Below are 13,301 nucleotides of genomic sequence, written 5' to 3' on the forward strand. Positions count from 1 at the left end.
CCCCGCGACCCCTCCCCCTCCGCGCCCGCGGGGGGATGCGCGGAGCCCCGCCGCCTCCAGCCCCCCCCGCCCCGCTCCGCTCCCGCCGCTCGTCCCCCCCGCAGCCGGCAGGAGGATTGCTACGCGGGCGCGCAATGGATTACAGCGACCACCCCAGGACCCTCGCCAGGCCGGCAGTGCCGCGAACCGGTAAGCACCCTCGGGACGGCCGAAGGTTCTCTGCGCCGCGCCGCGCACCGCTCCGCATCGCACCGCACCGCCGCACGGCGCCCGGTCCCCCGTCCTCCCGCCCCGCTGGGTCGCCTGTCCCTCGGAGCCCCTCACGTTTATTTCTGTTCCTGTTCTCGCTGTCATGACTGTTGCTGTTGTTGATACTGTAATTATCGTTGTTGTTGTTAATACCGGTAGTAGTTGCGGGCACGCCGCGGGGTGCGTGCGGCGGTTCCGCGGTCCGGCGCGGAAAGGCGCTGCGGGACACGGTGGCCACGGGACCCTCCGCGCCTAGGGGCGGAACGCCGAGGCTCAGAGCGCGTAGGCAGCTCCTCTCCTGCCGCGGGGCTTCTTCCAAATAAAAGTCCTTTGCTGGGGGGGGTGCTTCCCCCCCGCCCGCCCGAAGCGCGGCGCGGTGCGGTGATGCTGCGGTTTGTTTTCCGCACGGCGGAAGGGAGCGCGCGTAACTTTAACGCTTAACAGGTGTTTTCGCGGGAGGATGGGGGTCAGCGCTCCCGCGGGGGCGGAGGGCGCGGGGGGGGCCCGCCGAGCCGGTCGGGCCGGGAGCCGAGCCCGGGGCCAGCCCCGGCAGCCCCCGCCCGCCCCGCCGGGACGGTTCGCCCCATCCGCGCACCGTGCGGGGGGCCGCAGCCCCGGGCCCCTCCTCGCCGAGCAGGGCCGGGGCCGGGGCTGGCAGCGCTGAGCGGCAGCCGGGAGCGGGCTCCGCAGCACGGCTGCTTATCCGCGTGGAAATCAGCGGGGGCTAAAGCCGGGGCGAGTGCTCCACCCCCCCACCCGCACCCCCGCTTTATTTTGAAATACGTAGAGGATACAGAACAGCCACTTAAACTATATCTGCGTTGTCTGTATGTGTGTGTATATATCCATAACTGTATTAGCTATATACGCGTCTATAGGCACCTACACTTACTTCTCTCTGTAGAACATATGTTATTTGGAAGTATATTATTCTGAACGCGTATATACATTTGGAAGTATCATATTCTGAACGTGTATCTATTTCGCCCGTCTCCCCTTCGTTTCCAAAAGACTAATACCCGGTGGAAAACCCGCTGCCCGGTGCTTAGAGCTCACACCGTCGGCCGGTGGTGGAAACGCACCGTGCCGCTGCACTGCGGGAATTTACCGAATCGCCTATTACCCTCAAAAGCAGCCGCTGATTTCAGGGTAAAGCAAGCTGCCTGATCAAAGGACACTTACTGAGGGTGGAAAGGTGTGGGGCGTGCCCCGGGTACTTCTTCCGAAGCCGGAATTATTCTTTAACCCGTCCCCGAGCATTCCCCAGCCTGCCGACCCCGAGCCTCGCTGCGGGACGCCTTTCCCGCAGGCTTTGGTTCCTCGCACCGGCCGCCGGCCCCGCGCTGCCGAAGGACTTGGGGATTATTTGGGAGGAAGCGTTTTCAACATAGCAACAGTCTGCAGGGGTAACTTGGAAAGTATGTGCTGCGTGAGGTTTCCCTCTCAGAACCCCTCCTAGGTGACACAGTAATTATAGCTGCTTGGCTACAAATCTCTCCAAAAACTCCGAAAAATCTCTTCCTTGAGCTGTTTTGAAATTATTCGTAGCCTGGGGGAAAAGAAGAAAACAAAAGCAGGATGTTCTAACGAATTCTAGTGTGCGTATGCGTGCGTGCGGGTCCGTGTGCTGACACATACGGATACACACGTGCGCTTATGGTCCCCCTGATTCACGTGGGAGTTCGGCTTTTTTCCCTTCTAAACGGCTTCCTTCCTTCCTTCCTTGCTTCTCTTTTGGTTCTTTGGTTGGTTTTTTTTACCTTTTTGTTATTACTTTCTTTAACATTGAAGCACACATAGGTATTTGTATGGTCTTAAACACACCTATAGTCTGTGAGCATTCATAACAAACTCTGTATGTATGTGTATACATATGGCACATACCAGGACCGTGGGTTTATGTCTATTTATACACCTATATAACGTGGGCGCCCATATATGTGCATAGATGCGTCGTTGTGCTGTGGTTTTCAGAAAACAGGGCTCCCATTCACATCGCTCACACCTGCTTCGTTTCCCAAAGCGCCCGGCAGAATTTATGACTCATCCCATTTTTTTTTGTCGAAAGGAAACGGCCCCTCCCTGGCCCTCACCGCGCTGACGCACGGGCGGTGAAGGAACACCGCCGCCAAATAACTGGCAGGGAAGGGAAGGGGAAAGGAAAGGGGAAAGGAAAGGGGAAAGGAAAGGGCAGCCTGCGCTCTCGGCAGCGCCCAGGTGCCCCTGGCGCCGATTGCCACGTGGGAAGCCGGGTTGGGCTCTCTCTAAGCCCCTGCGAGCTGCCGGGGGGAGAAGCGCAGCCTCTGCTCCCCGGGTCTGGCCGGGGTTCGGTGCGAGGAGGAGGAGCGGCGTGGGCTGCGGACCCGGGAAACACGACAGGGCTGAGGAAAGAAATACACGTTGGCTTTGCGCCCTTAAGAACTGCAAACCCCGCCGGTTTGTTTACTCCCCAATAATGTTTCTCTTACCCCAAACAAATATAATTCTCAGGGGGCGTTTTATGAGCGCTGGGGGCAGAAAAAAAGCCCCGAACAAAGACAGTATTTCACCCCTGGGTTGGCAGGCAGCTGTTAAAGGTATTTACGGCTCCACTGCAGTGCGGCACTCCACGCTGCGGGAGCGGGAGAGGGAAAAACAGGAAGCGCAAGGGGAAGACAAGTGCAATAAACGTTGCGGCGGGTCGCGGAGGAAGGCTCTCTGCCAGAGACAAGGGGCAATAAAAGCGCATTCAGCGGCAGCGGGCTCTGCCCCAGCCCAGCGGTCGCCTCCCGTCACCGCGGGGGAGGGAGCGGGGGGGCGGGAGGGCAGCCCGCATAGCCCACTCCGCACCGCACGCCGCAGGCTACCCGAGCGGGACCCCGCGGGGGTGCCGGGCCCGCGGGGGACACCGTAGCCCCCTGCCCTGCCCCGGTCTCGCCGCCTCCCTCCGCCCGTGGGCTCCCGCCCCGACGGCCCGGGCCGGGGCCACCTGCCCGCGGCTCCCGCTCTCGGGCCGGACCGGGCGCGGAACGGAGCGGAGCGGAGCTGCCGCCGGGGGCGCGGCAGGCCCCGGTTTCCGCCACCAGCCATTTTGTCTCCGCGACGTCTTCCAGGAGAAGGCGCTGTAGGACAAGTCTGGCCCCTCTCCCCACCGGGGCGAGGGGCCCGCCGCCCCCCGCCGCCCGCCCCCGGCCCGCGGGAGAGGCCTACCGACGGCGAGGGGCTCGGATGGGGCTCCGCCACCCTGCCCGGGGGCCGCCGGAGCCCTCCCCAGCCGGGCCCCGGTGTCCCCCCACCCCCAGAGCGGCGGCCTCCAGTCCGCCCCCGGTGCGCGCCCCCGGTGCGCGACCCCCCGCACGCCCTGCCTTCCCCACGGTGCCGGCGGGGCTCACCTCGAGTGCCCCGCCGCCCTCCCGGTCACCAGCCTGTCCTTTGATGTCGGGCAGCCACCGCTTCCTTCCCTGCCCCTTTGATGTGGGTGCCAGAGCCCCGCGGCGGCCCGCACCCGCCTCCCAGACGGCTCCCTTCCCCGGGGCAGAGCTACCGGACCCCGCACGTCCCCTCTGCCCCCTGCAAGTTGGGGCCAGCCAGATCTCCCCGCCTCCGCCTCACCCCTTGCCCCCAGGCTTCACCCTCCCCAGCCGTGCCCGGACACAACCCTGGAGGCCCTCGGGCCCCCCCGGGCAGTGCCTCCCCCAGCTAAAAGCTCCCACGGCCCGCGGCCTCCCCGCCCCGCCCCGCGGACCCCCCCTTCGACGCCAAGGCGCGGCCTGCCGCCGCCCTGCCCGCTCCGGGGCTCCGCACCCCCGCGTCCGCCCGCGGGCGCGGGGGGCTGCGGGCGGGGACCTTCGCACGCCCGCGTCCTGCTGGATGGCCCGGGGGGGGCATGGGCGGGGAGGTGACTGCGGGAAGGTCGGGGCTGTGCTAAAGCAGAGGGGGCGAACGCGATGGACGCTATCAAGGCGCCCGATAGGTCTTCAAAGCCAGGGATGGAGCCTGTCATCTCCTGGTGGTGTGGTCCTCGGGGTAGGACGCTGGCCGTCGTGGCTGTCAAGAAACCTCGAGAGCGACGGTGGTTTTACGCATGCGATTCAATTTCCCCAAGCCTCTTGTCGCAACAATTACCAGAGGGAAATCAGTTGTTCCTGGGTTATTTCATTCCTCATCTTATCCACCTCCAGATCGCCAGCCCCCGAATACGAGAAGTGGCATAAAAAGCCTTGCGAACGAACTGGCCGGAGCTTCAAAGTCATCCCTCTCATCTGCATTTTAGAATAGGAAATGCGAAAATCCTCCTGATTCCCTCTTCAAAACCTCAGGGCTAGGATTACTCACTCGCAGGAACCCCCGCTTTGCCCCCAGATCACAGGGAGCTGTATCTCACTCCTGAACTCCTGACCGTCCCGCAGCCCACTCTCTCCCAGCCCCAGCCCCCCGCACACGTTTGCCCGAAGCACATGCCCGGCCCGGGCCGCCGCTCCCGCCCTGTTCCTCCGGGGCTGATGCTCCGTCGCCCCACCTGCGCTGCCCCCCCGCCGGCCTGGCCGCGGCCCCCTCCCCCGGTACCCTGCCTCCAAACCGGGGGCTGCTCCTAGAGAGAGCCGGAGCCACTGCAGACGAGCGGGGAGGGACGTGACGCTCCCCGTGCCGGCACAGGGGCTGGAGCCCACCCGTGACCCCCACCCCGCGGCCCCCACTCGTGGCCCCCGCCGCCCAGCACCGGACCTCGGCCGTACCCAGCACCCGCTGCCAGGCCCGGCGCAAACGCGTTTCACCCTGCAGCCCGGTTCCTGTCGTCCCGGTTTGTTTCCCCCCCTGCATTTTACCGGACTCCCCGGTTGCACCTGACACCCCTCTCCCACGGGCTCCCGGCCGGACCCCCTGGGCTTCCACCGGCCGCCCGGCCGGGCTGCTGAAATGTCACCTCCCGCACTGTCCCTGCCAGCTGTCCCGGCCGGGGGGGGCACAGAGTCTTTCCCCGGCTTAGCCCGTTAATAACGCGCGAGGGTGTTGCCGTGTGATTAAAGCATCGGCGCAGAGCAAGGAAAATAGCGGGAGGCGAGATCATCCCGCGTCACGGGAAGGAGCAGGAAAGGTCATCGGGACCCCTCTTGCTCTCTGGTGGAAACCGAAGTGGTCAGCTGTGATTTGAGCCACCTCGAGAGTGCGTCGAGAGCTGAGGTGCCCATTCCAGGCAACTTCATAGCCGGGCTGGGCAGGAAACGGCCGAGAGCAGACCAAGAGGGAGCCAACTCGGGCGTTAGATCAAGAGCAGACCAGGAGGGACCTGGCTCAGGCGTTAGATTAAGCAAGGGCAGACCAGGAGGGAGCTAACTGGCGTCGGACAGGCACACCCAGCTGGTGACGGCTGGTGCCACCACCCAGCAAGGAGCTGGATCGGGCTCGCTTTTCCGAGCCGAGCCCCTGCGTGGAGGCGCATCCGCGGCCCGGGGGAGCGGCCGGTCCCCTCTGTCCGCGGCTGGTGCCCGACGGGGCGGACGCAGCTCCCCGCCCTCCGAGGAAGGGAGAAGCCCCTCCTTGGAGGCACCAGGAGCTGCCGCCCGCCCCGATCTCCTCGTCTTCTCCGTTACAGCTTGGGAGCTGCTGTCCGGGCTCCTTTGTGCCGTGTGACTGCCGGGGACATTTGACTTCCTGTGCTCGGGCTCCTTGAAATTCTCATTCGCCAACTCACACCCTGCTCCCTTCACACCAGGGCCGTTTTATTGTTTTATAACCCTCCTCAGATTTCCAGTCCTCAAAAGATCTCCTTGTGGCAGGCTTCACACTCTCTCCCTTTCCAAAGCCCGGTGCCCTCACTGTTTCCAGCAATTTGGTCGCTGGCAAAGCTGCGCCGGGTGCCTGGTGAGCCCGCAGCCCCTGGCACGGCTCGTCCGAGCAGCAGCTCAGGAGACGGCTGGGTCGAAACCACTTCCCAGGGGCTCCTGACCAAAATGCCGTAAGCATCCGGGGAAGGCTGAGGGAGACCCTCTTCTCTCCGAAGCACCTCCGGGCTTTCTCCTGACCGTGGGCTTCCCTGTCCCCTAGGAGATGTAAAGAAAGGTTTGAACGGGCACCCACGGCGAAATCCCCTCGGCTCCCTGCTCAAGAGCAATCTGGGAGCGGTAACTCCTCTCTCGGCAGCTTTCCCTCCCACAGGCGCCTCGAAAAGGCCGGCTCAACGCCGCGGAGCTGACCTCCCGCCCACCCCCGCTACTCCGACCCAGTCCCGCGTTACGGGACAGATTCAGCGAACCTTTATTTGGCGAATAAAAGTTTAAAGCTGAAGGTTATTTATGGTTCCACAGAGATAGGTCCTGAGTGGCTATTTAGAGCCACGTGATTCCAATAAACTTTGTTTTATGGCTTGAGAGTTGACAAGCCAAAATATAATTCCCACCATAAATTAGTTTAAGAGCATACAAGTGCAGATGCTTGCGTTCCTGGAAGCAGTAATCGGGAAAGTGTTAGCAGGGAACCATCTGCGGGAATGCGGCCGTGCGGGCACCTCCGCTCCCGGCTCCCCCCGGCCGGGGGGGGAGCGCGCAGTAAGTCCGCGACCCACGGCCCCCCCCCCCCACCTCCGCGGGAGTGGGCTGCCCACTCGGCCGGGGGAAAGGGGACAGGGAGAGCTCAGGTGGCCGGGGCCGCGCAGGGAGGAGCGGGCTGCTCCCGCCCGAGATGCCGGAATTTGGTGGGACAGCTTATTGGAAGCTACCTTTTTTTATTTAAAAAATAAAAAAAAAAAAGGATAAAAAAGAAAGGAAAGGAGCGGTGAGGGAGTGTTCAATGCCGAAATGCTGATATTACTGTCCTCGCAAGCTCTGAATGCTATCCAGAGTGGGCAGAACTAAAAAAATGTTGGTGTTTTTTTTACAAAAACAGTCTTGGAAGGCTTTATCTAATGAACTACTGGTACCGAGTTAATTGCTCTGTGTGTAATGCAGGAACTCTCCAAGCTATCGGAAGAAGGCAATAGAAGAGGTGAAAAATCGCTTTCAGAGAAGCAACACCCAATATTAGTATTTTGCTCTGAAATATACCACGCGAGCATTAGTCTGAGCGGGTGTTTTTGTTTTCCTGAATGTGATCTTTAGGTGTATTTATTGGAAGATTTGAAGGAAAGTTCAAGTCAAATCCGTCCTTCTATAAAGCAAACAAAGACGCACGTCTCGTGGTTACCGCTTGGTTAATTAAGTGATCTTAAAGGGGACCCATCCTAGAGGAATTCGAGATATATTCTCATAAAACTATAGTTCTTTCTGTGCTCAGCATGGATACGACGCTGCATGGCATATCGTAACATTTAATGGGTGGCGGTTTAGCAAAGGTGATCTGAAAATTTTTTTTGTCAGTGACCGAATTGCCACACAACAAAAAAATGGGCCTTTGTTATTCTTTTTATCTGTCACTGAAAGAGGGAAGTCTGACTTTTCATCCCTTTAGAAATTATCCAGTATAAAATCTAGACTATGAATATTAAAAGTGAAAGATCACACCCCAGGCACAGGGAAAGCATGTGTTCAGAAAAAACTGCCTGAATGCAACGTGGTCCTCATTTGGAAGGGGCTCCCACCCCACCACTCCACTGCTCGCAGGATCTACCACCGGCTCCTCTCTGCCTTCATCTATCAAGCGTGGTCTGTAACTGTTCTCCAGAAACACCACCCGCATGTGGAATACAACAGTAACAAACGTTTTTATTGCAACAGGTTCGGCAGCATGGAAGGACATCCATGGTAAGTAACCTCTTCTTTCTTGTAGAGTTTGCATTGCTTGGAAATCCTGCTTCCTCCCTTCAGACTGGAAGGATCCAAACTGGTGTGTCCCGGATGAATATTGCTACCGGGGGAAAAAAAAAAAAAAAAAAAAAAGAGGAGATAAAAGACTGCGTCAGCCTGTGAAGGCTCTTGTGGTGTCGGTTCGTGGCACAGTGTCACAGCCCTGGGCATCGCTGGCAGCCGAGGTGCGGGGTCCCGGGGTCCGTGGCACGGCCGTACAGGTGTCCTCCCTCCCGCAGCAATCAGCAGTGCCCGCATCCCAGCTCGGCGGGCCCCGCACGGCCCCCCCCTCGCGCGGGCCTCGCCATGCCCCGGCCCCTTGCCGCCGTGCCCGCTCCCCCCAGCTCCTCCAGCTGGGATCCGCGGCGGGTTTGTGCCGGCTCCGCGGTGAGAACCTTTCTCTCCGAGAAAGGCACGTCCAAATGCGGATTTAAGGGTGGGGAGTGGGTGTCTGAGCTGGGGGGCGGCAGCCCCCGCAGCGTCCCCGACGGTCGGGCGGGAGCCGCGCCCCGGGGCGGCGGGGAGGGCAGCGGAGGGGCGGGCGGCGGGGGACGGGCTGCCTAGCCTCCGCGGCTGCGGTGAGGGGCCAAGAGCCTCAGTCCTGGTGCTTCAGACTGAGACCCGACGGGGAGAAGTCAGCCCGCGGCGTCTGGAGGTTCGCTGGGCAGACATCTCTGCCGGCCCCGCTGTGGCCGGGAGCGCGCACGGGAGCGGAGCTGCGCGTGTTTGCGTTTCTCCCCGTTTCCTGACAAATAACCTCTTTCACGGCTTGTGCCAGCCTTCTCCTCTCTTTGCCTCACGTTGCGATATTGGTTTTCCAGCCCTTTAAACACGAACCAAAGCTTCGCCTCCAGCGTCGCAGTTCTAATTGTGTTCCATAGGTAACTTCACCCCCCACCCCCGCAGCTCTGCCCTGCGCTACGTAGACGCCCTTGGCATTTTATTCTAGGGCCGGCCCTAAAAGTATGGATTACTTGTTTTCTACCAACGTACATTTAGCATACTGATTACGAACCAAGAGTACACAAAGCCTGGTAGATCAAAAGCATTTTGTATGGGTAGCTGAACAGGAGGTGAATATATAACGCTTTTCTTCATCAATAACTCTTTGGCTTTGACCTGTCTGAGCAAGTTGTGCAATAAGGTGAAACGCAGGTCACAGCGTCTAACAAATATGAAAATGCGTAGTATTAAGCAGAGCGGGGGGCTGCTGCATCCCCAGCCCCGTCCCTGCTCTCCGGGCAGCCCTCGACGAGGTTCTGCGCTCCCGGGGGCTGCCCCAAATGCCAGTTCTCTTTGGGGGGGTGACGGTGTGTGTGTGTCACCCTGCCCGTTCAGCGCGTGGTTAATTCCCCCCTCCCGGGGGGGGGGTATCCCCCTCCCCTCGGAGAAAGGAGGACACAGCGAGGTGAGCCGCTTAAAATAGTTGGACGGAGATTTAAATAATCCGGGGGTGGGTGGGGGGAAGAAGAGATTAGGGACACAAAGTCGTTTCGTGTTGCACTTGCTGTGAAGAAGGCACCGCCGCGGTGGTAAGAAAGCAGAGGTTTAAAAACAGCATCCCCCAGATCAGGCAGCTGGGAGTTGGAGTCAGGCAAACAAACCGGTGCACACGGCTCGGATTAAAGCAACACCCCCAAATCTGCCCTCCGAGGTGGCTGGACGTGTCACCCCCGCACCATTATTTGTCCTTCTGGTGCCTGTTCTCAACAGTGGAAGGAGAAGAGGTTGACCGCAGGACAACAGCGAGGAGCTGGGTCAGACACAATTCGTGAACTTTTGTACTCCTGTGTGCTGCTGTCGACAAAGTAAAAATAATGAAACTTTGTGATCTGTTTGTAAATGATTTCGGCTGACCTCTCGCCCTGCCCTTCACCATAAACGCGGCGGCGGGGAGAACCTGGGAGGGTGCGGGGCTGTGGCTCGCAGGCAGCGCGCGGGGCGAGTAGCTAGACCAGCATAAGGGGACGAAGGTAAATTTGGAAACCCTCTTCTTCCTGAGAGCGACTAACTCCAGCCTTTAGCCTCCTTTTTCTCACCGACCGCGGTTTCTGTTGTCCGCTGTTGCACTTCTGTTTCGATTTTTTTTTTTTTAATTCTTTTTCAGTTGGGGGCGGGAGATTTCTGATCATGGAAATTCTCTTCAGATTCGTGTTAGCCTAAACAGATAAAGACTCTTTTCTAAATTATTTTAACCACTGTTATTCTAAATAGCGCAAATTGACCCGTAACGTCCGTTTTCCGTAGAGGGGACGTGAACGGCCAGAGCGTTTAAAGCGAGCAGCAGGTCTTTCTGAGAATTTGGTAGGCGAAATTCGTGGCTACAAATTGGTGGGGAGCCGTGTAGCTCTATCGCAGCGATAGTAAGAAGCGCGAACCTTTTCCGAAACCCCACCTTCCTGCACAACCCGTATTTGGGAACCGAGTCCCAGCAGAATAGTTTGCATTCCTCAGAAGACAGTGAGGACTGACAGAATTGCAAAGACCTGCTGTATTGTAGATGAAAACAGAATGTTATTACGTTGTCTATATATACCCTGTAGAACCGAATTTGTGTGATATTCATATAGTCACAGATTCGATTCTAGGGGAATATATGGTCGATGCAAAAACTTCACCTTTCTGCAAATGGTTAGGAGTTAAAATACTGGCGGAATCCAAAGGCACGTGCGTGCTGGACACTCAGAAATTGCCAAAGTTTCCCTGCCTCCCTCCTATTCGCTAGGTTTTAGGACCTCTCTTAAAATCTCAGTTGCCGTTCAGTCGTGACTCTCAACGTCACACCGTGAATTTAAACAGTTCATCTCACCAGAAGTTATAAATTTTCTGGGGGAAAAAAAAAAAACAACTATCTACCAATCAGTGAATGAATCTTTGAAAAGATACTCCTGAATTAGATAGGTACGCCAGGCGTTAGCAAAATTTTCCTGTCGAGGGTCCAGATCGCATCAAAATATTTACGGCAGCAGCAGCCAAAGCAAGCGTTCGCCTCGCTGGATGTATTTACTCGTGCTCCGGGGATGATATTGATGAATGAAGACCGAATTTAGCTCATTAAACCCGTGATATTTTTAACCCGATTAAATGCCTTCCCCAGTGCAATTGCCTGAACTGTGGTGGTTAAAAGCGAGCGGTTTCTTGCCATCCGTACGATTTTAGGTACGCGCGTGTGCAGATTTACACACACACGTGTGCGTTCGCGCCTGTGCGCGCCTACATCTGCACACACGTCTGCTGGGGCTGGAGAGTGAATGAGAAGTTACTGATTGCCTAATTTTATTCAGCAGAACTAAATTCTGGTAACTTTTGGGTGACCTCTGCCAGACAAAGGCAGGACGGGTCCATTGTACGTCATATTACCCTCTTCTTCGACGGCTTTCCTCTCCCTCGCCTCCTCCGCGGTTTCCCCCCCTTCCAGCCCCACCGCAGCTCCTGGCCCCGCGTACCCCTTGCGACATTTGATTCGGAGCAGGGCGGTAAACACCGGTGGGGCTGCGGGTGGTGAAGCGGGCGGCGGGGCACGGTCCCGCGTGGGGGGGCCGAGGGAGGGCGGCTGGGACAAAGGGCTGGCCCTACCTGGGGGGGGACGGGGACACAGCCGCCGCCCGGGGAGCGGCCCCGCACCTCCGGCACCTGGACAGGGGGGTGCGACCAGCCGGCGGGGGGGTCGCTGGGTGACAGGGGTGTTATTGAGGGAAATCGGTGGAAATGCTGAGCTGGGGAGAAATGCGGTGATGGGCTCCCGCCTCCCCATTGGCCGGGCCGGTCACATGCCCGCCTAACTTTATTCAGTTGACAGCAAGTAGGAGGGCTCTGTGGCGGGGGGGGGTGGGGGGGAAGACAACACGAGAAAAATTAGTATTTTTCTACCTTCAGAAATTAATGGCCATGAGTTCGTATATGGTGAACTCCAAGTATGTGGATCCCAAATTTCCTCCTTGCGAGGAATATTTGCAGAACAGCTACCTGGGCGAGCAGGGGGCCGAGTACTACAGTGCCTCGCAGGGCTCTGACTTCCAGCACGGGGGACTCTACCCACGGTCAAACTACAGCGAGCAGCCCTTTAGCTGTAGCAATGCCCAAGGCTCCGCCGTGCAGCCGCGGGGTCACGGACAGGAGCAATCCGGCCCGGCCAGCCACTTCCCCGGCCAGGCAGAGCGTTGTCCGCCGCCTCCGCTGCCCAGCCCGCGACCCTGCAGCCAGCAGCCGGCCCTCAAACCCCCCTCCAACGGGGCCGCGGTTAAGCAGCCGGCGGTAGTTTATCCCTGGATGAAGAAAGTCCATGTTAACTCGGGTAAGGATCCTCTTCTTACTTTGCTCTCCCGCTCGAGTCCCCGCCGGGCTGGTGGCCGAGGGTTTGCAGCCCAGAGAGCCGCTTACGCTCGTCATTAATGTTTATTGCGGAGGAAAGAGGCCGCTGGTCGTGCGGGGCTTGGCCGTGCGGGAGGTGACTCGGTTGTGGGAGCCTGCTAGCGGCTCCCAGCCTACCTTGGCTGCGTGTGCCCACGGTGCCTGCCTGGAAGGAGGGGGACGGCCGCCCGGGACGAATCCAGCCCGGCCACATGCTCGCTGCTCGTAAGGTTTTCTTTTGTAAAGTCGAACCGGCAAGTCAAGATTAGCTTTGTAAAGTTCTCCGTGTTTTTTTCCCAGTGAATCCCAATTACAACGGAGGGGAACCTAAACGCTCCCGCACAGCTTACACCAGACAGCAAGTCCTAGAACTGGAAAAGGAATTTCATTTTAACAGGTACCTGACCAGGCGCCGCCGTATCGAGATAGCCCACACTTTGTGTCTCTCTGAGCGCCAGATCAAGATCTGGTTTCAGAACAGAAGAATGAAGTGGAAAAAAGACCACAAACTGCCCAACACGAAGGGCAGGTCTTCCTCCTCTGGTTCAAACCCCCATTTACAGACTGGTTCCAAGGACCATCAGACTGACTTGACAACTTTGTAGAAGAGGTGAAATTTTCCATTTCATCCTTCGCTTCTGACCAGTACTGTACATAAATGACACTGCCCAAGCAGAACCTGCATGTAGCAGCTAAGGACTCGAGAAACTGGCATCTTTCTTTAAGGTACTGTTGTACAAAGGAGACAAAATGACGCTACTTTGGACTTTATTTTATTTGCCTCTGCTAGCAGAACCTAAAAAAAAAAAAAAAGGGGGGGGGGAGGAGGGTGAGAAATGAAGAAAAAAAAAAGAAACATCGTGCAGGCAGTGGGAATTGGGAAAATATTAAACGAGACCTTCTGTCCATAAAAAGTAATAAATCATTGAAAATGAAACTGTCCTG

The 13,301-nt window shown here is 58.3% G+C and overlaps 1 protein-coding gene across 1 annotated transcript; it reads left to right on the top strand.

Annotated features, from left to right (window-relative positions):
• The first annotated feature begins 11,879 nt into the window (after positions 1-11,879).
• On the top strand, positions 11,880-12,961 carry HOXD4 (homeobox D4). Its single transcript, XM_075430678.1, has 2 exons — positions 11,880-12,300; positions 12,657-12,961. The coding sequence occupies exons 1-2, from the start codon at positions 11,889-11,891 to the stop codon at positions 12,959-12,961; spliced, it is 717 nt and encodes a 238-aa protein (XP_075286793.1). The 5' UTR covers positions 11,880-11,888.
• The last annotated feature ends 340 nt before the right edge of the window (positions 12,962-13,301 follow it).

This window comes from Opisthocomus hoazin, chromosome 9, assembly GCF_030867145.1.
Source record: "Opisthocomus hoazin isolate bOpiHoa1 chromosome 9, bOpiHoa1.hap1, whole genome shotgun sequence".
Lineage (NCBI taxonomy): Eukaryota > Metazoa > Chordata > Aves > Opisthocomiformes > Opisthocomidae > Opisthocomus > Opisthocomus hoazin.

Coding starts and splice junctions, on each gene's coding strand:
- HOXD4 (XM_075430678.1), top strand. CDS start 11,889: ATGGCCATGAGTTCGTATATGGTGAACTCCAAGTATGTGGATCCCAAA. Junction 12,301..12,656: donor GAAAGTCCATGTTAACTCGG/GTAAGGATCCTC, acceptor TTTTTTTCCCAG/TGAATCCCAATTACAACGGA.